Raw genomic sequence first — 23,635 nt, 5'->3', positions numbered from 1 at the left:
GATTAAACCCAGCACCTCACACATGCTAGGTGAGCGCTCTACTGCTGAGCCACAACCCCAGCCCCCAGGCCTATTTTGCATTTTATTTAGAGTCAGGGTCTCACTAAGTTGCTCAGGGCCTCACTAAGTTGCGGAGGCTGGCCTTGAACTTGGAAGCCTTCTTCCTCAGCCTCCTGAGCGGCTGGGATTACAGCCCTGTGCCACGGCCCTCAGCCCTCCTTGCTTTAGTCGGTTAGATCTGAAAGGAACACTGACTGTGTGGATCAGCATCACCTTCAAACTGAAATGGCAGATGGCATATTTCATGGTTGTGCAGCCGAGAAACTGAAGTCCTATGTCCCAGAGAACTGAGGCTTCTGCATCTGGAAAGACCCTAGTGATGGGCTCCGCTAGGTTCCAGGATTTCTGATTGACTCAGGTAAAAGCGGAGTGAGCCAGAGTGGGTCTGCCAGGCTCATCTTTCTTCCACCTGATGGGCCTGGGGCCTTGCAGTTGGGAAAGCACAAAGAATACCCAGCTTGACTGCCCTGCTCAGGTACGGAGTCCTGGGAGGGACACAAAGGAAAGGACTGCCTCCTGGAAGTGGGCTCCCAGCAGCAGAGAAAAGCCCTCTTTCTGCAAGCATGTGATCCACAGGACCTTTTCCCCATTCTAGAGTGACAGACTTCCCGGACTCTTAATTAACACAGCCATGATTCTGGTGTTCAGAGGGTAGACAGAGCTGCTTGTATTCCGCACCAAAGACAACTTCGCTACCCCTGCTGGGTGTGGTTCAGTGGTCAGCACCGGCCTCACGCGCCAGGCCCTAGGTTCCATCTCCAGCACCGCAAAAGCAAAATGAGACAAAACTACTACATTAAAGAAAAAAAAGTCACAGGAGCCCAAGAAACCCAGGACGCGCCCCAGAACCCACAGCCTGCATGGTACTTGGCACTGGAAGCCTCTCAGAAGCCAGATTCCTGAAGTCTGGGAAGCAGGCTGAGGAATGCTGGGGACCCTCATTAGGAAACAGAGGGTAGATTTTCACCAGAGAGGAAGCGAGACGAGAAGAAGGAAACAAACACTTCTCACTCCTGGGTGCCCTGAAATTCCTCCCGCACTGCCCCTCTTCTCCCATGACCCCAAGGTCCCTGGCTGCACCTCAACTGAGTGCAGATCAAAGGGAGAGGGGACTTCAGACAGCCCTGGTGTTTGACGGTCTGTGCGAAGGCCTCCCTCTCTGCCTGTCTGTCAGTACAGGCGGGGCGTCCCCAGCAAGTCTTTGATTGTCCGCACAGGTCTCTGTTACCTACCAGAGCCAAATGGGCAGCTCATACATATGTGCATCTAATTGTTCAGGTTGCGGTGACGCTTAGGGACAGAAACGTCCCAGCCCTATGGAATGTAGGCTAGCCAGTCTTGACTCAGAACCGGATGCTAACTGCATGCTCAGGTCTTACATTATTTTTTTCTTTTGCGTCTTTTAATAGCCAAATGCCTTCCTTCGGTATTCTAAAACAGATCACGTGGCAGTGTTAGAAACGTCAGCTGAAACGCCCTCCACTGGTTTAGTGTGAGCGTCCTCTTTGTCAGCTTTGAGTTTAAAGGTTACAGTGAGTTGGCAAATGTGGCCCTGAAAAGGGTGAAGTGAATCGCTCCACGGGCAGTGAGGACACTATAAATGCTGGCCTGAACCCAAATTGAGCCCAAGGCCAGGAAAGCAACACGATAGCTAAAAAAGTGTGGACTTTGTAGCCAAACAAATCAGGAGCCTCTTCCTGGCTGTGTGACCTTGGGCAAGATAATGCGAGTCTCTGGTCCTTAGTTTCCTGTCTGTAAGACTGGTGTTCTGCCATTTGACAGCAGGCTGAGGATTATTGATAATGTTTGTGGAGTAAGCAGCACATGATTCTCATGAGGTGACTTGGGTGAAGCAGATTGATTCTGTACCCTGCTACCACTTACCCTTGAGCACCCTAGTCGTGCCTGCAAGTCCAGTGAACTTAGGGATCAGGAGAAGTGTGCCTGCCCATCAACTACAGTCCTAACACTATACCTGAAGGGCATATCCAGCCTTTTAAATCCAAGCCAGGAGAGGTGACTGTCCTATCAGCAGCATGTGTTTGTCCTAGGTGAACAAGTGGCTTCTGAAGCCTGGTGCAGCCTGTCCCACCACATCCTTGTGTGGGCCTGGCGTGGCTCTGGGGCCACAGCAATGCTGAGACATGCTGTGGAAAAGCCACCCCTCGGCTCAAAGCCAAGTTCAGGCTTGAAGACGAGAGGTCTGCACGCTCGCTGCCCTGGCCGTGCCACCAGAGGACGGAGCTGGAACGCGGCTTGTGTTCTGCAAAACTGCGGGGTCTGTTGGTGAGGTCTGTTTGAAACATGGGATGTAAGGGAAATGTGCCAGTGAGGGCAGTTCAGGGAGGACTCACCTTGAAGTGCAGAGGAAAAGCGAGAAGGGCAGAGAGAGTTATAAAATGCAAATCAGAGGAAGAATATCTCCTTCACAAAGGATCTCACCAATTGTAAATCCCTAGAATTTCTTACCACTGGGGTGGATGGATAGGCCTCAGGGGCTGTGGGAATTCCTTCAAGATGCAGGCATGATCACTTTTGTGAGTGTGTGCATATGCATAAATATTTGTGGTTTTATCTGATTATATTTCTTAAGTGCAGGGGTGAGCAGTAAATTTTTCTTGAAATACTGGATTTTTTTGTGTGGTCCTGGAGATTGAGCCTAGGATTGTGCCCATGCTAGGCAAGAGCTCTACCACGGGCACGCACCCGTAATCCCAGCACCTCAAGGAGTTGAGGCAAGAGGCCATCCTGAGCCACTTAGCAAGACCCTTAGCAACTTAGGGAGATCTTGTCTCAAAATAAAAAATAAAAAGGGATCATGCTAAGTGAAATAAGCTAGTCTCAGAAAACCAAAGGCTGAATGTTCTCTCTGATATGCAGATGCTGATTCATAATAAGAAGGGGCTAGGGAAAAACAGAGGTTCTTTGGATTAGGAAGAGGGGAGTGGAGGGAGGGGAGGGGCCTGGGGTACGAAGGACAGTAGTGGGTTGACATTATCACCCTGTGTGCATATATGTCTACACGACCAGTGTGATTCTACATCACGTGCAACCAGAAGCCTGGGAAGTCATGCTCATCCATGTATGATGTGTCAGAGTGCCTTCTACTGTCGAGTGCAGCTACGAGAACAAATTTTTAAAAGACTATTTAAATGGGCTCCTGTACCTATCAGTGGGAAACGCTAAAGTCACCTCTACATAGTTCTTCATTACAGTTCTCCGGTAGCACCCTGATCTGGACTGCGAATCTGGTGAATTGTGCCTTCAGATAGCGTTTCCATCCACTAGCTGCTACAGATCGCACTCACATCACCGCGTGTGCAAAATGGACCCAGAGCAGTCTCAGGTCCGTCTGGCCTCTCCTGCGTCGGGGCACACAGCACTACTTGCATACGGTGTCCTGCACATGTCGTGTAAGGCAAGAGAGGAGGTTCTTCAGTTTGGGCATTTGGCTCTGGAGGGGCCTCTGGCCTCAGGCTCCTGCCTGTGGACGGAGTGTCTGGGAGGCTGGAGGCCGCAGTGCAGTCCTGAGGAAGGAGTCCAGCACACAGAGCCCCGGAAGCACACACGGGCGCGTGGAGAGGCAGCTAGAGAGGTCATGCTCCCGAGAGGTGACTACGGGGCCAGACACGTGCTCTGGGGGACACCGTCCCGCAGTCCCCTGATCTGCTCCTGCCAGGGGCTGAGGGTTGCCGGAGGGGCCGTTTGAGAGGTTTCGCAGGAGGAGACTCAGATCTGCTGGACATGCTGCATCTTCCTACAGCCAGACCCGCTCTGCTTTGCCTCCCTGGCCCAGTCAGTGCCGCCTGAGTTAACAGTAGGGGACCTCACCTTTGTGATACCTTGAGCCCAACGTCCCATGTCTGTGGATGTTGGTGGCAGTATCCGTGTCGATGCCTTTGCTAGGACAGTGCTCCCTGGAGATGGAGGCCTTTGTTAGCAGCATGGATGGGCCTTGCCCCTCTAGGGAGATCGGAGCTGCCAGAGTTGGAGAGTGCTCCTGCTCAGGCAGTGGGGGCAGGAGCCAAGCTGGGCCCAGCTGTGCACACTGCTGCAGTCAGGGTGCCCAGGGGACCGCCAATGTACCCAACTGTGCTCAGAGTCAGACTTCAGGCACAGGATGCAGGGACGGGAATAGCAAGGCAGCTGGGCAGCTTCCAGCAAGCCACAGGCCTGCCCCACAGGGCCCGCAATGGTGAGGTGAAGGCGAGGCTGCCTCCTGTCTTCCTCCAGCCTGGAGGAGGCAGGGCCTGCGGGACCCCGGACACCATGGCATCTGATCGATGCTGCAGCTGTTGCAGGGAGGCCTGCAGCTCTGTAGAGCCAACACCCGCCTGGACACCTCTTGGTGTCTCCTACTGAATGTGGCTCCCACACACCTCAGTAGTGGAACTGGAAAGAAAACCAAGGATGCAATCTCCAAAAGTCAGGGCGGGTTTTGGGAGCTCTGCGGGTGGGATGTTCGTGATGGAAGGAAACTTGGGGTGAGGAATCCCAGGGTTTTTTCTGAACCTGGGTAGAAGTTACACACATACAAAAGCCTTCCTTCCTTCCTTCCTTCTTTCCTTCCTTCCTTCCTTCCTTCCTTCCTTCCTTCCTTCCTTCCTTCCTTCCTTCCTTCCTTCCTTCCTTCCTTCTTCTGAGGATTGAATGCAGGAGCGCTTTACCCCTGAGCCACATCTCAAGCCTATTTTATTTTGTGACGGGGTCTTGTTAAGTTGCTTAGGGCCTCACTAGTTGCCCAAGCTGACTTAGAACCTGTGATCCTCCTGCCTCGGGCTCTAGAGTCACTGGGATTACAGGTGTGCAACACTGTGCCCAGCAAGAAGTCCCAATTTATTAAGATTATGTGTAGCCGGGCACAGTGGCACCTGCTTATGATTCCAGTTGGAGAGGCTGAGGCAGGAGGATCGTGAATTGCCGAATTCAGCCTCAGCAATTTAGCAAGGCCCTAAGAAACTTAGTGGAACCCTGGCTTTAAATAAAATATTTTAAAAGGGCTGGGGATGTGGCTCAGTGGTTAAGCCCTTCCTGGGTTCATCTCTGGTGCCCCCCCCCCAAAAAAAAAAAGAATTTGTATATTTTGTCTTTTTTTTTAGATGAAGCTTTTCATAATGGACAACAAGCGTGTCTGTGAGCCTCACCAACCTGGCCCTGGCCTCCCCTTCCCCTCCTCCTCCGTGACCCACAGCACTACTGATGATCTGCTCTTCAATGTTGGTGCCCTCCCCCTGAGCCCCACCCCAGCCCCATTAGTCACTGAGGTCTAGGCCTGGGGCTCCCACCCATCCTTCCCACCAGTCCGTCAGCACCCTGAAGCCTCCGTCCCTCCTGGCCTCCCTCCTGGCCTCCCTCCTGGCCTCCCAGCTCCTCTGGGATTCCCTGTCCTGAGCTCCCACAGTCACTCTTTCACCCACAGAGTGAATTTCTTAGAGAGTTTCTTGTTTCCAAAATGCGTCTAGATTCACAGGAAGCAGCAGGAACCGCGCAGAGGTCTCCTCTCCCATCCACCCACTTCCCACTGGGTGTCCAGGGACCCCCACTGTCAATGGGGAAGTGGGCGCGGCACATCCTCAGGCCCATCCAGAGCTCAGCCTACCTGCTCTCGTTCATACGTGATGGTGCGTGTGACTGCGATTTTGCCACAAGTGTGAGCTCACTCAACCTCCAGTACGTCGAGAGGCAGAGTTGGCACGAGGCTCGGTGGCACACACCTGTGATCCTCAGGGCGGGAGGCTGGGGAGAAGGATCACAAGTTTGAGGCCAGCCTCAGCAATTAGCAAGACTCTGACTCAAGGTGACATGGAGCCAGGCATGGGGCTCAGAGGTAGATCCACTACCCACCAACGCAAGGCCGTGAGGTCCATCTCCAGCACTGCACACCGCCACCCCCCTCCCCCGCCTCCACCGGCCTGTGCCAACCCCAGACGCTCTGTCTCTAGGATTTGCCATTTAGAGAGCGAGGTATCAGCAGAAATCTGCAGCCTGTGGCCTCTGGGTGGCCTTTCCCTCCTGGCTTATTGCCACGTTGCTGTCCCAGCAGTGGCCCCTTCTCACTGCTGGGTGAGCCCCGTGATGTGACTGCAGAAGATACTTTCAGACTCCGGGAAGTAGCTGTGCTGACTCTGCATCAGCCACCGACCAGGTACAGCCAGAGACACCCCTTGCTCTCAGGGGGTCCCGTGGCCAGGGGAACACGGATTCTTGAGAGAAGGGCTTCTTTAGTGTGGAAACTTTGGCCCCCCAAAGAGGACTTCCCTGGGAATATCCATCAAGATATCTGTAAACTTTAAAAATATGCTCAGTATAATCAATTTAACATTATCTGTGGCCTTTCGTCCACTCCTTGCCCGTGATGCAGAAGGGCATGTCCAGCACCTTCCATCAGTGGACACTGTGGACCAGGACCATGTCTTTGGTGTCAAACAGCACATTGCTGGATACAGCCAACCCATGGTGCGGTCCAATTGGGGCTGCGAGATGGGGACGGTTCTTGGGGAGATGACAAAAGGCGAGTGTCAGGGATGGCTTCCTAGAGGAAGAACCTGCTGCAGGAGAGTTCTTGGAGGAGTGCTGGGTCCCCCGGGAAGAGCAGGACCAGCCTGGGGCTCAAAGGAAGGCCCACCAGCTCCCTTCTCCTGCTGCTCACCTCCTCCGGACTCTGCTGGAATTGGGCTGCAGGGCCCAGGAAGCCTCTGCCCACACCAGGTGCTGAGGGGGCAGGGAGCGTCCCCTCACCTCGGGGGTGAGGCCGGCTGCCACCTGGGTGGTCGCTTCCAGAACTGCCAGTGTCCTGTTGCTCTAGGCAACGGGCCTCCAGGGGTCTGCCCTGGTAGCCAGAGGAAACTACAATGGAGCCCTCCTGCTCCAGGGCCTCTTTGCCGCTCTGGCCCTCCCAGCACTCGGACAGTGGCCAGGGTGTCGTGCTGAGGGTACAGGGCCACAGCACACGTCCAGCCACGGGGAGGAGATCAGGCAGCCCATCTTGCGAGAAAACCCTCAGTGGAAATCAGGTGCTAGAGTCTATTTGTTTGTTTGTTTTTGTTTTGTTACAGGGGATTGAATCCAGGGTGCTTGATCACTGAGCCCTTTTTATGTTTTATTTAGAGACAGGGCCTCAGTAAGTTGCTTAGGGCCTCACTAAGTTGCTGAGGCTGGCTTTGAACTCGTGATCCTCCTGCCCCAGCCTGCCGGGCTGCTGGGATTACAGGTGTGCACCCTTGCATCCAGCTACAACTGTAAGGGAACGCAGAGCATTTGCAAGCAGGTGACCTGAAAGATGGCAGCTGGACCTACAAGGCCCCCTTGGTGCCTGGGGCCTGAAACAAGCTGGCCATTTCAGCACAGGGGAGATGGGGGGGGGGGAGCAGGACAGAAGCCGGGCAAGCGGCAGAGGCAGGCCAGTTCTGACTGCTCTTAGCCCCCTGTTATGGCCACCCCTGGGTCTTGTGAGGGGAGACTGGATGTCCTTGACATAGAGCTATTGAGGATCTACTCTGAGCCAGCTCAGACCCAGCATGGACTACTGAGGGGGTAAATGTGGGTCTTACACTCACAGGAATGACTGGCATGTTGGAATATTTTGGTTGCAAGTAACAGAAAATTCAACGTCAGCTGATCTAAACAATAAAAGAAGTTGTAACCTCAGTAACAACCATGGATCTGGGCTCCCCCTGTGAGCTAAGATTGGACTTCATTCTCTGTGACCTTCTCTTCTGAGTGTGGGATCCACTGAGGCTGGCCTCTCCTTTGTTCCCACAGTGGCCACAGCGGCCTGCTTCATGCTGGGGAGGGGGCATCTAGCAACCAGGATCTGGGAGCCCACCCCTGACTATGCATAAGGAAAAGGAACGAGAAGCCCTGTTTTGTCAAAGTACCAGCTCCAGTGCAGCACCTCTGGGAACTTTCTAGAAATGGGAGTTTTCACCCTGAGGGTGGGCTCAGCACTAGGCATCCAGGCGAGGTTGACGCCGCTCAGTTTACTCAGGGGCTGATCAGAGCCGCCTGTGGAGCTGGTGTGGTGTTTCTGCTGCCCAGAGGCCTAACGGCCACGCCACGGCAGCAGGATGGACCGGATACTGGAGGGCCACCCTGATGGACATCGCCCTCAGTACTTAGATGACTATCATGACAGACTGTGGCTATTCTGTACCGGTCACTGTGCACTTTGGTGCCCTCTAACTTGCCGGGGCTGACTTTGAACCTGCGACCCTCCTGCCTCGGCCTCCTCAGCACACGCGTTATATTTACACCACTGGTTTTCCCTGTTTTTTCCACACGGCCATGCAGAGCTAAATGACCTGCGCAGGAATCACACTGGTGAATGGCAGAGCCCTGCCTTTAGACCTGTGTGGGGCTGGTGACGTGGCCAAGGGTGGAGCACTTGCCTAGCACGCGTAAGGCCCTGGGTTCAATCCCCAGCACGGCAGAACACAGAAGGAAAAACAACCTTAAGTCTGTCCCCAAACTCCAGTCCAGCCACCATTAGGAACAGCTATGGGGCACTGTCTTCATGCATTACCCATAGACCTTGATACAGCTGCACTTATGTGATTGATTACCCAGATGCACACGCGCATGCGTACACACACACAAACACACACACACACACGAAGCCCATTAAACATCGTGGAGGTACAAGGAGTAGGAACATGTTTTTTGTTCATTTATGGGTGCATGGCATGTAGCAGCTGCTCAATAAACATTCATAGGAAGGAAGGGGTGATGACAGCTCCCAGGTGCTGTCATACACGAGTAGTTAATCGGTTCTGATTAATGATAAAGCTACACTCAAGGTTCTGGGAAGAAGAATGGAGAATTTTTTTTTTTAACCTGTGTATATGACATGTCACAAATGAATTCAGATAGAGAGGACATCTCCAGGGACTGAAGACAGTTTTGTTTGTTCTAGTTGTAGATGGACACAATACTTTCATTTTATTTTATTTTTATGTGGTGCTGAGGATCGAACCCAGTGTGAGGCAAGCACTCAACCTCTGAGCCACAACCCCAGCCCCTGAAGACAGGTGTTTATGTAGAGCTATTTGATAAATGCTGTGAAACACAGGGATCAGTAAGGGCATATATTCACACAACTTGTCTTGATGTTTTCTTTTCTTTTTCTTTTTTTTCAAACATTATTGCTACTGCTTTTGGAGTTGTGTCGTGGTTGCTGGAGTACACACAGAGGGTAAAATCAGCCTTTACGATTTCCAGTTGTTTTCTATGCCAGTGTAACAGAATAGAGGGCCTCTTGACAGCTTATGACAATGCTCCACTCAGAATCAGACAGGATGGGACCCTGAAAGATGATTGGGGGCAGGCTATCTGCCGCAGTCCGGCTGCAGCAAAATAACCGGGGGGTGACGAATAACTTGTGTACGTTGATACAGCAGGAGTGGAAGCCGTTTATTGCAGGACAGGAGCAGTATTTATACATTCCACACAGCTTATCTAATTAACATAAACTAGATACATCAGTCAACCAATCAGGAATCTCCACACTTAATGGCTTGCTTTTGTTACTTCTCAAACCACTCCCTCTGGCATTTTGCCAGGCACCATCCAGACTTGTTTACGAACTCTAACATTCCCCTGACTAAATGCCAGGTGTTATTTTGACTTGTTTACAGACTCTAACAGCTATCCCCAATCCTCCCTCAGTCGGGTCCAAACTTCAGGACACAGAAGACCTCGTCAGCTCCTGTTTAAAATGCTGATTTCTGTCCCCATTGCTGCCTCCCAGTGAAATTCTGAGCTGGAAGATCTGGAGGGGACCTTGGATTCTCTTAGCTGTCACACTGAGAGGGACAAGGACAACACTTAGGACCCACCTACTCATCTTGAAAGTGCTGAGACCAGAAGAGTGGGTCCCTCAACCTCGCCCTGCCAGCTTGTGCCTGCGCATCACAGAGCTGACCCGCGATGAATGGCAGCCTGTCAGCTCAACCTGGTGGCAGCGTGCTGCCTGGGGGGAGATGCGCTCACAGATTACACCTGCCGCATCAGTCAGGCGGGGTGAGGACCGGCAGGACTTACTGATGGCCAGGTGCTTTCAACATCCCGTGGCCGACCCAGCACTGACCCTGGACACAGGTCCCAAAAAGCATTTGAAAGAATTTAGGAAAGTTGACGGAGGGACAGCGAGACAGAATATGCTTGGCTGACGTTTCCGTAATTGTTAGGCAAAGAGGGTCTCTAAGGGGCAATGGCCGGCTTCCAGGTCTCTGGGGCCCAGACTCGGCAGCTGTCCATCTTCACTATCAGCAGCTGCGGTCACAGCAGCCATCAGTAGTTAGTGAGCACTCCCGGGGCCGGGGGGGGGGCACCGTAGATCTGCATGGGAAAGAGCCCCTGGGCTGTGAGTCTCCGCTCCTCTTCCGGTCCTTTCCGCACAGGACCATAGCCAGCCATCTTGGAGACTATCAGAGTTGTTTTGATGTCATACATACGTGCCTCTCCTGCACATGGGCTCTTTCTGGTTCCGCTGGTCCGAAGAGATTGTTTTCTCTAGAAAGAGACTGCTGTTCCCCAGGTGAACACTGCTCACACCATGTTCACCTCCTCCGTTTCTGCCAGTGTAGACATAAGTTAATGCAAGTTTTTCCAATTTCCAGCCATGCCTGTCCTTGGCACAGGGAGCGATCACGGCTGTGTGACCGACATCTGGAAAGGCAGCCACAAGGTCAAAGGGACAGCACTGACCTCCTGGGGAAACCTCCAGCTGCCCTGAAAAGGCTGCTTGAGCTGGGCATCATCTTCTCCTGCCCTTGACACTGAGCTCCTGGTCCTCAGGTCTCCGGGTCAGGCTGGAGGACGCCTGGCCTTTCTGCTTCTCCAGCTCACAGAGGGCAACTCGTGGGCTGCTCAGCCTCTATAATCATGTGAGCAATTTCTCTCTCGCTTTCTGTCTTCCTTCCTTCCTTCCTCCCTCCCTTCCATCCTTCCTTCCTTCCTTCCTTTCTTTCTTTTTCTTTCCTCCCTCCTCCCTTTGTTCTTTTCTTTCTTTCTTTTTGGTACTGAGGATTGAACCGGACGCTTCACCCTGAGCCACATCCCCCAGCCCTTTTGATGTTTTATTTAGTGACAGGGTCTCAGTCAGTTGGTTCACTAAGTTGCTGAGGCTGGCTCTGAACTCGTGATCCTCCTGCCTCAGCCTCCTGAGCTGCTGGGATGACAGGTTGCCCCACTGCACCCGGCATATGGAGAGTAAATCTCTCCCCATCTCCCTTCTCTCCACTCCTCTTCCTGATCTCTACATCTCTGTCTCCACACACTACTGGTTCTGTTTGTCTGGGGAACTTTAGTATACTCATACTCTCTGTGCCTCATTTTCCTGCTTACACAGTAGGCAGAATAAAAAGGACCTCTGCATGTGGTTAGGAGGAGGATTAAATGAAGTCTGTCCACATCCAGCTGTCAGAACCCTGCCCAGCATCAAGTCACCATCACACCGAGTCTCCGGCCAGTCCTCAATGCACAGTGCTTGCAGGCACCTGGCCTCTGGCCGCTGTCCTTTCTCCTCCACTCTTTTCTTTCCTGGCTGTGCTGCTATCTTTCCCATACTGAAATTATTCACTTATTTATTTTTGTGCTGGGATTAAATCCAAGGGTGCTCTACCCTGGCTCCAACCCCAGCCCTCTTTATTCTCTCTCTCTCTCTTTTTTTTTTTTTTTGCATGTTTTTTAAATGTGCGGTGCTGGGATTGAACCCAGGGCCCTGTGCATGCCAGGCAAGCACTCTACCAACTGAGCTACACCCCCAGCCCTATTCTCTATTTTTTTTTTTAATTTTAGTTGTAGATGGACACAATATCTTTATTTTATTTATTTATCTTTATGTGGTGCTGAGGATTGAGCTCAGTTCCTCACACGTACCAGGCAAGTGCTGTCATCACTGAGCCCCAGCCCCAGCCTATTTATTCTCTGTTTTGGGACAGGGTCTCCCTGAGTTGCCCAGGCTGGCCTGGAACTTTCGAGCCTCCTGCCTCAGTCTCCTGGTCACTGGGACTACAGGTGTGTGCCACTGTGCCTGATCCCACACTGATCTCTTAGAAGTCCCCATTCGTGCTGGGCAAGGTGGCACTCATCTGTAAGGAGCAAATCAGGAGGCTGAGGCAGGAGCAGCCTGGGCAATTTAGTGAGATCCTGTCTGAAAATAATAATAAATGGGGGACTGGGGAGTACCTCAGTGGTAGAGCACTTGTTTAAGGCTCCCTTCACCCTAGGGGAATGAACTAGCGCACTCTAGTCTATCAAGCACGCACTACTGGTGGGAGTTGAGCTCAGGAGGACATTCCCAGGACCTTGCCCCATTCTCCTGCAAGGCTGACACTTTCATCTCATTTTATCACTTCTGGTGGAAATGGAGAGGACAGCATAAGTCACTTACCCACTGACACACCGTGTATAAGCAGCAGCGCTGAGTTCTACTGCAAAACCAGCTTGCCCTAAAGCCTCCGCTGTGATCGCCCTCATCCCCTGGGCCTGCACTGAATGTCCTTGGTGACCAGCCACAGCCTGACCTTTAAAAATCCCCAGCCACCAAAGACACAGTTACAATTCTCATGGACAGGTCTAGTCTGGCAGGCTGGGCGGGAGCCAGGAGGGACCTTCCATGGGGGGTGGGCAGCCAGAGTGGTTCTCTCCACTGTCAAGAGTGCGCAGCCTGCAGGGGTGGGCCAGGTTTGAACAAGAGGACCGCAGCCCGGGGGTCCTCGGGTCCTCGCTGTCCCTGCTCTAGCACCTGCCTCTGCCCTGCCCACCTGTGTCGCTCATCCCTCTCCCAGCCTGCAAAGAGCTAGAGGCAGGATCTTGTAGTGGGCTCTTTAATCATCCCGGACACCACTCCCTGGGCAGCTAGCACCACCGTGCTCTCCTAGGGCCACTGAAGTCAGCGCACTGCCCCTCCTTATGGGTGGTTACTTTCTCTGTGGTTATGCAATCCGTAGGTCTTGAGGAACTTTTACTACAGTCCATGGTGTTACTGTTCAACAGTACACAGTATGTTCTTGTATTTTATTGCCAATTATTGCCTTCAATCTCTTCCCGTGCCTAACTGTAAGTCACACTTGATCATAGATAATGTATGTCAGGGGAAACAGAGTCAGACATATAGGGTCGGGTACCACTCTGCAGTGCCGGCAATCTGGGGGTCTTGGGCCTTGTCCCGGTGGATAGGGGGGCACCCCTGTACGTGTGTTGACCGAGGACGCTAACTTCCTGAGGTCCTGTCTCTGCCTAATCACCTCGCAGGGTGCCCACCCTGCACACCCACCACCTTCAGGCAGCGCAGGATGGCGCTGATGGGCTGTCCGCCTCTGTCCCAGCCCTGGAAGGCTCTGTGTTACAGGGTGGGTCCCGGGATGGGAAGGTCCCCCAGGCCGTGGAGTGGAGGCCATTGAGTGGCCCAGGGGAGCCCAAACGAGTCTTCAGGCGTGTCCACCCGAAAGCTAAGCATGCCCAGCTGGCCTCCTGTCCTGCCTGCTGTGCGCGGGGGCTGCCCTTGGTTTGCCTGCCCTGGGCTCCCCTGGAGGCCGGTCCCTGCAGGAGGTGGCCCTTCAGGAGGGGGCGTTGGTTGGGCCTCCTGGGGCCTGGGCCTGAGGGGGGGGGCAGCTCACCGCCCTCAGTGTCCAGCTGTGAGCAGCCAGAAGCGGTGGCTGTAATTAAAGGCCCTAATCCTGGCCTGGGGCCTTCCATGGGCATTATCGGGTCAGGAAGGAAATGGATTGTAATCCCCTTATTAGGAGGCTGGAGGCTCCCGCTCAGGAGGCTTTCCTCCTGTGAGTTGAGTCCAACGTGAACCTGTTGGGTTTACACAGACAGGAGCTGGGGCAGGCACTCCTTCCAGGCTGCAGGGTGACATGGAAGTCACTCTGGGGGCATTCCCTAACAATCATTAAGCTCCTACGGCATACCAGGCCAGGAGCCAGGTAATCAATTTACATGTTTTTCTCCTTCCATTTTCACATCCAAGGCCATGAACCCGTATGAGTTGTTTTATCACTAAAAAAAAAAAAAAAAAAGTAGATTTAAAGGTGAATATCGCCACCCAAGGAGGGAGGGGCGGATTGAAGGAGGCTTGTTGAGAGCCCGGGGAGCGTGGTGTACACTGGGCATTGATCCTGTCCACACATCTTTTTTGCATCCTTTCAAATAATATTTATTTTATTTTATTGGTTTTTTGTACTGGGAATTGAACCCAAGAGTGCCTTATCATTGAGCTATATCCCCAGCTCTGTATGTTCTATTTTGAGAGAGGGTCTCACTGAGTTGCTGAGGCTGGCCTCCAACTTGCCACCGACCTGTCTCAGCCTCCCCAGTTGCAAGGGTTACAGGCATGCGCCAGGCACCGGGCTAACTAATGTTCATTTTAACGTCCCAGAACTTCTACATTCACATTCCTATAATGCAATTAATTCATTTTTTCCTGCACAGTTTGAAGTAAAAACTTATATGTGATTGAAATGGTGCGGTGGCGCACAGTTGTAATCCCAGCAGCTTGGGAGACTGAGGCAAGAAGACCCAGAGTTCAATGCCAGTCTCAACAAAAGTGAAGCCCTAAGCAACTCAGTGAGACCCTGTCTCTATATAAAATACCGAAAGGTCCCAGGACGTGGCTCAGTGGTTAAATGCCCCTGGGTTCAATACCTGGTATCAAAAAAAAAAAAAAAAAGTACAGGTGACCCCTTTGCAGTCTGCCAAAGTGGACAGGAACCAGGAGAAATACAACTATTTCATACTCTGGAAACACAAGATGGACTCACCGTGGAAACGCTTAACAACAGTAACATGTGATGCTGTTCAGGGCAGGCCCAGGCGCTCTGGAGGCTGCGATGGTCTGCGGCGGAGGAGGTCCTGCCACACAGGATGTCAGCTACCCTGAAGGGGACCCTGAGGCTCCTGGGGCCAGGCGCCTGGCCTGTCACAGCACCAGCCTCTCGCAGAGCAGCCTGCTGCATCTAACACGGCCTTGCTGGAGCCCAGAGGTTCTGCAGGAATCCAGGTGCAGCGAAGGAGGCAACCAAAGGTGCCCGAGGGAGGCCCGCATGCTGGAACACTCCTGGGAGGCCGCAGGACCCCCTGCTGCTGCCAGTGTCCCCCGCCCCCCACAGGGCTGCCTGGGAGGCAGACTTAGGGACTTAGAGAGCCCTAACAACTCCAGGTATCACCGGGTCACCAGCGCTCGGAGCCTGCTCCTTGCCCACGAGATCCCTCTCCGGAGGCCCTTCAGCTCCAGACCGAGCCCTACTGCGTTCCTGGCCTTGCTCCCCGACTTGCGCCTCCAGTGTTTCCTTCCTCATCAAAGGACCCAGGGGCTCCTTCCAAAAGGCACCTCTCTGGGCCTCGTCCCTGCCGCTTCCATTATAACCATGGCTGAACCCTGGACCCTCTCCTTTCAAAATGCCCCTCAACCAATCCACATCTCTCCAGGTCCGCTGGCACCTCGTCTCACCCCCCAGCCACCTTCATCACGCAGGGGTAGAGGATAAAGTCACGGACCCCCCTGTGCCCAGGGAGGGAGCTCCCCGAGTTCCTCCATGGTCTGTGGAGCAGCAGGGCTCGGCTTGCCCAGGGCTTTGCCAGTTCTGCAAGGCTAGCGGCCACGAGCTCCTCCACGTTGGGTCTTAGTGCTGGAAGAAATGACTGTGTGCTTTGTCTGTCCCAGTGGACAGCCACCACCTGCCTGGCACAGCCACCAGGCACAGCTGAAAAGTAAATTAGCCACACTAATGAGAATGACCATCTGTGAATCCATCAAATCAGTCAGAAGCAGGCGAAATCGCAGACACACCAAATCCATGTTGGCAAACCAGGCCTGTGAGTTATGGAGCACACCAGACCACCAAGGATGCACCCCCAGACCCCCAAGAGGAGGGGCACCTGGCATAGAGCCCTTCAGGAACCTGAGCCACCTTGGCAGGACCAGGCCGGTTTCCCTCACAGACACGCAACACATGCGCTTGACTACTGCACCCTCTCCAGGTAGCTATGGCGTCTGTCCCTCAGATGGTCCAGCTGCCTGGACCCTATCACCTGGTCATTCGTCTTGAGCGAGTGAACCACAGCCAGGAACCTCAGGACCTCTGCTTTAGCAAAACGTGGTTTCTCCTGTCTGTGACAATCACAGAAGTCCCACTCCTCAGGCTGACACTGTGAAATTGCCCTGTCTGGACCTTGGCCTGGAAGAAGTCCTGTGCTTTGGTGGCTCTGTGCCCTGCAGAAGTACCTTGGCCGGTCCTAACCATGTCACCACCTGCAGTGACCCTGTGCCTTCATATCTGCTCTCTGCTCTGCTGTCAGTCCAGCCTGCCACACCCTGGGGCTGCCTGGCCCTTTCCCAGCCTTGCTGTGACCACATATGTACCTGTGTCAAGTCTGATTGTGGCTGGAGTGTCACAGATATTAGGAAGCAAGACTGGTATGAAAGGACCGGTGATGGCCCAGCTCAGGCCTGCCAGGTGACTCACCAGTGTTCAGTGACCTGCCAATGAGGAAAGAGGCTCAGCCTGCGAATGTGTTGCTGACACTGAACACGACATTGTGACATTGCGCACAGCCACAGTGTTTGGCCTGCGTTGAAGGCACAGCGCTCAGGATGCCATGCAGGAGGCCCCTCCCTGCACTGACAGAGCTGCCTCTCCAGCCCTCCGGCATGGAGGACTATCCCCAGGACCAAGCAGGTCTTCTCTGGCTGCCCGGGGCTGGATGGGCTCCCCGCCCAGCTCCCTCTGTACGCTGTCATAACTGCCATTAAAGACTCGCCTGTGTGATTCTTTAGGAATTTGCCTACTATCGAGCTGTAAGTGCCGGAGGGCAGAGGTCATCTCTGTTTGTTTATCACTGTCTGGGCCCTTACGGGTGCCTGGCATAGAGCCCTTCAGGAACCTGGGCCACATTGGCAGGACGAGCCCAGGTTCCCTCACAGACACCAGACACATGTACTTGACTCCTGCACCTTCTCCAGGTAGCTATAGCGTCTGTCCCTCAGATGGTCCAGCTGCCTTCTTCTGAACTTACACCATTGATCAGGGCAGCAGGACAGTAAGTATAGACTCACATTGTTTAGCAAAAAAGGACCTGTTCTTAGTAGTTCACTGGGTGTGGGGTGTGGTGGCCATGCCTGTGATTCCAGCAGCTTGGGAGGCTGAGGAGCAAACCGACACGAGATTCACTCAGGCAGGGACCGAGTGAGGGGGCCTGGGCTGCTGCCCCTCAAGGGCCTTGGTTCTAAGCAGGAGCACACGGCCCCGCGGCACAGCAGGTGTGGAGCCCATGTACTGTGCACACTGCCCTGCTGTCCTGGACTGACGGGCGGCCTCTCCCGGGCATGCAGGGACGCACGCACTGCCACCTCGCTGTCCCAGGCAATAGGAGTCTCAGCCCTCTAGGGTCTGCTGGGACTGCGTTCCAGGGTGCCTGCTGACCGCACTGCCATGAAGGGGCACCCACAGTGTCAGCATGAGGCCAGGTTGCAAAGGCTAGTGGCCCGTATTTCCCTGAAAAAGATTATGCTTGGGCCACAGAACCACTGGCCTCACCAGCCGTCCCCTGTGGAATTCCTGCTGTGCCCGCTCCCTGCCGTCTCTTTCAGCTTTATCGGATTCACAGGAACTTTTTTCTTTTTTTTTCTTTTCTTTTGTACCAGGGATTGAACCCTGGGGCACTTAACCACTGAGCCATGTCCCCAGCCTTTTTTATTTTTATTTAGGGACAGGGTCTCACTAAGTTGCAGAGGCTGGATTTGAACTTGCGGTCCTCCTGCCTCAGCCTCCTGGGCTGCTGGGATGACAGGCGTGCGCCCTGGGCCTGGCTGTGTATATACACACCACTTAACCGCTGCTCTTTGTTTGCTTTGTTTTTCCCTTTTGTGGCACCAGAGGCAAGCACTCTACCACTATGCGAGGCCCTAGCTGTTTATATTTTGAGACAACGTCTGGTTAATTTGCCCAAATTGACCTTGAACTTGTTATCCTCCAGCTCAGCCTCCTGACTAGCTGGGAATGCAGGTGTGCAGTGCTGTGCACCACTGTGTACACCATGCACCACTGTGTATACTGGGGACCACTGTGCCCAGCTATCTTAGCCATTTTCAGTGACAGTTCATAGGCACTAAGCACAGCCACAGAGGTGAGCAGCCATCACCACTGCCTATTCCCGCACCTCACCCTCTTCCCACCTCCGTGCCCATTTAAACATCACTCTTCATTTTCTCTTCCCCCAGTCCCTGGAAGCTCTTCCCTCATTCTGTGAATCTGGTTGGACTAGGCACCTTAATTAAGTGGAATCATACCTCATTTATTTTTTCGTGATGCTCTTTTTTTCCACTAAGTACAGTATCTTCAAGTTTATGAATGTTTAGCATCAAGGCTGCGTAATATTCCACTATGTGTATGTACCACATTCGGATGATCCATTCATCTTCTGATGGGTGTTGGGCGTAGTGAGTCATGCTGCCTTAAACACCGGCATACACATGATGTGTTTGAGTCCCTGCTTGCAACTGTTTGATTTATAACAACTAAAATTGCTGGATTGTGTGGTGAGTCTGGGATTAACCTCTGGAGAAAGCACCAAACTATTTTCCATAGCAGCTGCTGCCCCTGTGCATGATCACCAGCAATGAACAAAGGCTGGGATTTCTCAGTGCCCTCCACTACTGCTCTTATTTTCTGTGTTGTATTGTTTTTCTGATTTTATTCATCCTAACACATGCAAAAGAGGGTGGGATTTGGACGCAGAGTGAGCGGCCCCCCCCCAAGCAGCAGAGGCCTGGGGACTGTGGCATAAGGTAATTCAGCTGGACAGTCTGATGTCACAAACCACCTGGGATTCTGTTCACCTGCTTCTCTGCTTGCTGTGCAATGTCGGCAGTGCCTGATCCTGGTGCCACTCAGTGCCACCAGGGTTCATGTTGGCCCTGGGGTGCAGACTGCTGAGGCTCTCTCTGAAGATGTGAGCCAGGCACGGGGCACTGCCATGCAGGACAGCTGACTCACCACCACTTCACAATGGCCAGGCCTGTGACCACAACAGCCCCACGGCATGGGTCAGTCTGTCTCAGCACAGGTGTGGCATGGGACACCACGGCAGCTCTCCCTGCAGCAGGGGCACTTGGGCTACAAGGGCAGGAACACCGTGCACGCTGGCAGAAGGAGGGGTAGGCTCCGAGCATGGAAGAGGGTCCACAGCCCTGGGAGAGCAGTTGTCTGCACAGGAGGGACATGGGGCCAGCTGAGCTGTGCCTGCGCCCCTCCTACTGGCCACGGCTTGCTCAGCAGAGTGAATGGAGCCCTCATCAAGAGTGTCAGGTCATTGGGCACAGAGGCCCACACCTGTGATGCCTGCTACTCGAGAGGCTGAGCAAGGGGATGGCAAGTTCAAGGCCAGCCTGGGCAGCTTGGCAAGACCCTGTCTCAAAATAAAATAAAAAGGGCTGGGGATCTAGCTCAGTAGGAGAGCTTCCCTGGGTTCAAGCCCCAGAGCTTGTGACCCCCAAGACTCCCAAGGGTCCACACACATGCAGTGGAGTGAGCTCTCTGAGTTCACGGGTGCTGCAGCCGAGGGGCAGGCTGGACTTCGAGCTGCCGTCCTGAAACCCAAATGCAGAGCTACTGACTCTTGGCCCAGAACACGCCTGCTCCTGTGGGGTGCCCGGGACTGGGCCTGAGCCAGCCTCCCCCAGGCAGGCTGAGCCTCGGGCCCGTGGGAACTGGGTGCAGGGAGCTGGCTCCCCAGGGCCTGAGTGTGCATGTCCTGCAGTCCAGCCTCAGTGACTTCCTAGGTGGAGTGTTTACACCATGGAATTGGCAGGAAATATGGGCTCAGGGCTTACATTCCCTACACAGGTGGTGGTTTGACATTTCCCACAAACCACCTGCCCTCTGTCTGCCTCTCCTGTGGGAGAGGTAAATCTGATGTGTGAGAGGCCTTAGGTCCCCTGACCCAGGGCCCCTGTCCACCATCCATGGGTCTCTGGTGCCTCCAGCAACCCTGGGTGGGGGCTCTGTGCAGGGAGGTGGCTGGGAGGTGGGAGGTACAGACAGGAGGAGCAGGAGCAGGCCTCGGTCGGCACGACTGTCAATGGTAGCTGCTGGCTAACCAATTTGTCCCTCTAGAGCCTTGGACATGGAACGTACGGTGTACCCAGGACAGGTGAGTGGTGTGGTCCCCTGTGACCATCTCAGCAAGGAGCCCCAGGAGAGGACGGGGCTCTTTGGAGGCTCCCTCTGCTCATCTGGAGCAAAGGCCTTTGTTTTTATGTTTTTGCAACAGGCATAGAGCAGCTAAGCATTACAGCATTCTGGGATCTATTTATTTATCCAGCATGCATTTATTAGGCACCCTCAGCGTGCCAGGCACCTGTGCTGGGCTTGGGCTACAGAGATGCCTAAGACAAGGTTCTTTTCTCACGACACACCACAGGACTGCCCTGGAGGGGGGTGAAACTGCTCTCCGAGCAGAAGGGAAAGGGTTTGATTTCGGCGAGGTGGAGAATGGAAGGTTGGGAGAGAGACTTTGGGGGAAGTGGCACTTGATCTGGGTCTTGAAGGATACCTAGGAGTTCGCTGGTGGGAGAAGAGGGAACCCTGTTTCCATCAGGAGACAGCAGGGTGCAGCCCTGAGACAAGTGGGAAGAGGAGCAGCTGGACACGCCGTGGTGGGGAGGTGGTGAAGGCAGGTGGATGCCAGGCCCCACAGCTGGCCCTCGTCCTGCAGCGAGAAGCTCTTGGATGGCTTGGAGGAAGGGTGACGAGACGGGATCTTCTTTCCCACTCTCCCTGTGCTTAGGCCCCTGTGGATTTAGACATGTACCAGAGCTCCTACATGGTGCACTTCCAGCCTTATGGGAAGCACAGATACTCCAGGGTCATGCCGGGAGAGGTAGGACAGTGTCACCACCTTGACACCCACTCAGCTCTCCACCCGAGTCACCCTGCTCATCCCCTATGAGTGCAGACCTTACACACTTACCAAAAACAACACCCAGTGCCAGGAAGCCTGGCTCAGAGGCCCTGTGTGTGCGCACGTGTGTGCCTGCATGTGTGTCTGCATGTGTGTCTGCACCTATGTGTCTGCATGTGTGTGTGCATGTGTGTGTCTGCACGTGTGTGGGCACTGGTTAAAATGCACATCATATAGAAATTATGCACACAGCCAGGCACGGTGGTGCACACCTGTAATTCCAGCATCTCAGGAGGCTGAGGCAGGAGGACTGCAAGTTCAAAGCAAGCCTCAGCAACACGATGAGACCCTGTCTCAAAATAAAAAGTCAAAAATGCTGGGGGCATGGCTCAGTAGTCAGGCCCCCCTGGGTTCAGTCCCTCCTACTGCAAAACACAAACAAAAAAGCACCACGTAGGAAAGACTGTAAATTATACATGACACTGACAGAGGGAGCACCAAGTACCCACATCACCACCCAGGGCCCCCCACGCCCGCGCCTCCTGTGTAGCCCCAAGCCCTCCTTCCTGTGGGCCTCCTGTGCAGTGGCTTCTCCCTATGTGTGTCCCTTTGAACAAATGGCCTTTGAATGTTCTCACGTGTTGGCCTGGGCCACTCACACCCTCCCCTGGCCTTCATGACCGAGCGCCCTGGGTGACCTAGCAGGGGACTTCCCCTTTCCTCTGGGCACTTGTCCCACTCAGCCACACCTGGCCACCTGGCCTGTGGTGTTCACCCACCCAGAGGTGGGATGGGGGTCTGGGGGAGGCCGAGCCCCTTCCTCTCTCCAGCAGAGGCACCCATGTGTGTCCCCCCCAGTAGTGGATGGTCACTCCTGTCCCCTACCCTCTGGCTGTCGTGGGCATTGCCAGGCCTTTGACTGCTGCTCAGTGCGTGTGGTCGTGGTTCCAGTCACGACTGCAGATGGGCCGTCTCTTCCCCGGTGAGAGGTCGTGCCCTGTCGCAGGCTGTCCCCTGTTGCAGGCTGTCCCTTATCGCTACCCAGCGGGCGCCAGGTGGGCTAGTGAACCTGCAGGGCGCTCAGATGCGCCGGGCTGGCAGCCTCCGGGGGCCGCACAGCAGGAGTGGTCTCGGTCGCTGGTTTGTACTGGACATAACTGTCATGTGCACAGTGGTCAGAGTCACTATCATTCCTCTCCCGGGGCCTCTTTCCCCACCCAAAACAAGACCCAGACTGAGGGAGGTGTCGATCCACAGACGGGAACCCAGAGGGAGCAGAATGGCGGGCCACGCAGAGCCAGCAGCTGGGGCAGATGCACACGCAGATGTTCCCACGTCCACGAAACATTCTAGAAAGGCACAGACACCGGGGGCTTCCCTGGGGGAGCAAGCCTGAGTCCCACCTAAGCCCTCTGTCCCCCAGCAGCCCCTCTGCCACTTATACCACCACGCAAACAGAGTTTAGAACTTTTAAAAATAAAGAAAAGCACTTTGTCTGGGGTGCATGGGGAGGCCGGGTGTCCCCCTCAGCCCTGGCCTGTGATCTGTCTCCACAGCAGGCCAAGCTCGATGCCCAGCTCCGCTACAAAGAGTTCTATAGGCCTGTGGCCAGCCCCAACCCCAAGCTGGAGGATGGGTTCCCCGCCTTCGAAAGACCCCTCATGACTGCCAGAGACCAGGGACTGCCTGGCTTCTTCCCTGCACAGGACTCTGGGGCCAGCGCGGAGTCGGAGTCGGGGTCGAGGTGCGTGCTGTCCAGCATCTGCCCCTGGGCGTACCCGGCTTCCCCCAACGTGTGTCTGGCCCAGGGCGACCCCAATAAGCTTCCCCAGATCACCCACTTCCCGTGCCTCCTGGAACCCTGGCACCAACCTGCTGCAGTGGAGGACAAAGGCTACCTTCTGCTGCCTGGCTGTCCCTGTCCTCGTCACCAAATGCTCAAGGTCCCCATCTTGTATTGGTGGGGGCCTCTCCTGCCATTTTACCAGTAGGAGTGGCAAGGACACCTGCCAAGGGCTGTTCCCAGGGCACGTGGGAACCCTGCACCCACTGCTTTGCCTTCGGGTACCCAGAGGGATATTGAAAATAAAAGGGACAGATTCCAACTAGACTGACAGTCCATGCATTCTTCCTGCTGCCCCTGCCCCAGGGCACAGCCTCCTCCCTGCAGAGGGAGGAGGGCCAGGGTGCGTGGAGAACTGAAATTGGCCACGTTTTGTTGTGGTCACGAGTCCTGCTCCACAGCTCCCTCCTGCTGTAGGTGCCTCCTCCCACCAGGTGGGGACCTGGTCCCCAGGCTCGTGTTACTGGCACGTGGTAGTAGGGCCTTTGGGGAGACACAGGGTTTGATGAGGTCATGGGGCTATGATGGCATCCGTGGCCTTACAAGAGGATGAGACCTGAGCATGCACACTTGCTGTCTCACCACCTTGCCAGAAGCCAGGCACCATATTCATGGACTTCCCCGCCTCCAGAACTTCTCTTATTTATAAGTTATCAGGCCTCTGGTATTTTCTTGTGGCAATAGAGAATAAGACTACGACATGAAGTGGGAGAAGGTGTGTTTCCCACAGTCACCCAGATATTGGGTGTGATTGTGAAACTGAGACGCTGTTGGAGAACTTTCCCCTCAACACTCCTGTGTTGTTTTCCCACCCTGTCCACCCTCGTA

General features: G+C 54.3%; 1 protein-coding gene across 1 annotated transcript in view; it reads left to right on the top strand.

Annotated features, from left to right (window-relative positions):
* The window catches only part of Spmip9 (sperm microtubule inner protein 9), a 48,117-nt gene extending 25,162 nt beyond the window's left edge, over positions 1–22,955 (top strand). Inside the window, exons 3-5 of the mRNA XM_027948890.2 lie at positions 20,178–20,214; positions 20,851–20,943; positions 22,521–22,955. Coding sequence (XP_027804691.2) covers positions 20,178–20,214; positions 20,851–20,943; positions 22,521–22,955 — 565 coding nt within the window. The remainder of the gene's footprint in view (positions 1–20,177; positions 20,215–20,850; positions 20,944–22,520) is intronic.
* The last annotated feature ends 680 nt before the right edge of the window (positions 22,956–23,635 follow it).

The sequence above is a fragment of the Marmota flaviventris genome, chromosome 14, assembly GCF_047511675.1.
Source record: "Marmota flaviventris isolate mMarFla1 chromosome 14, mMarFla1.hap1, whole genome shotgun sequence".
NCBI classification, from domain to species: domain Eukaryota; kingdom Metazoa; phylum Chordata; class Mammalia; order Rodentia; family Sciuridae; genus Marmota; species Marmota flaviventris.
The sequence above is the reverse complement of the archived record's forward strand: the minus strand, read 5'-3'. Positions and strand labels throughout refer to the sequence as shown.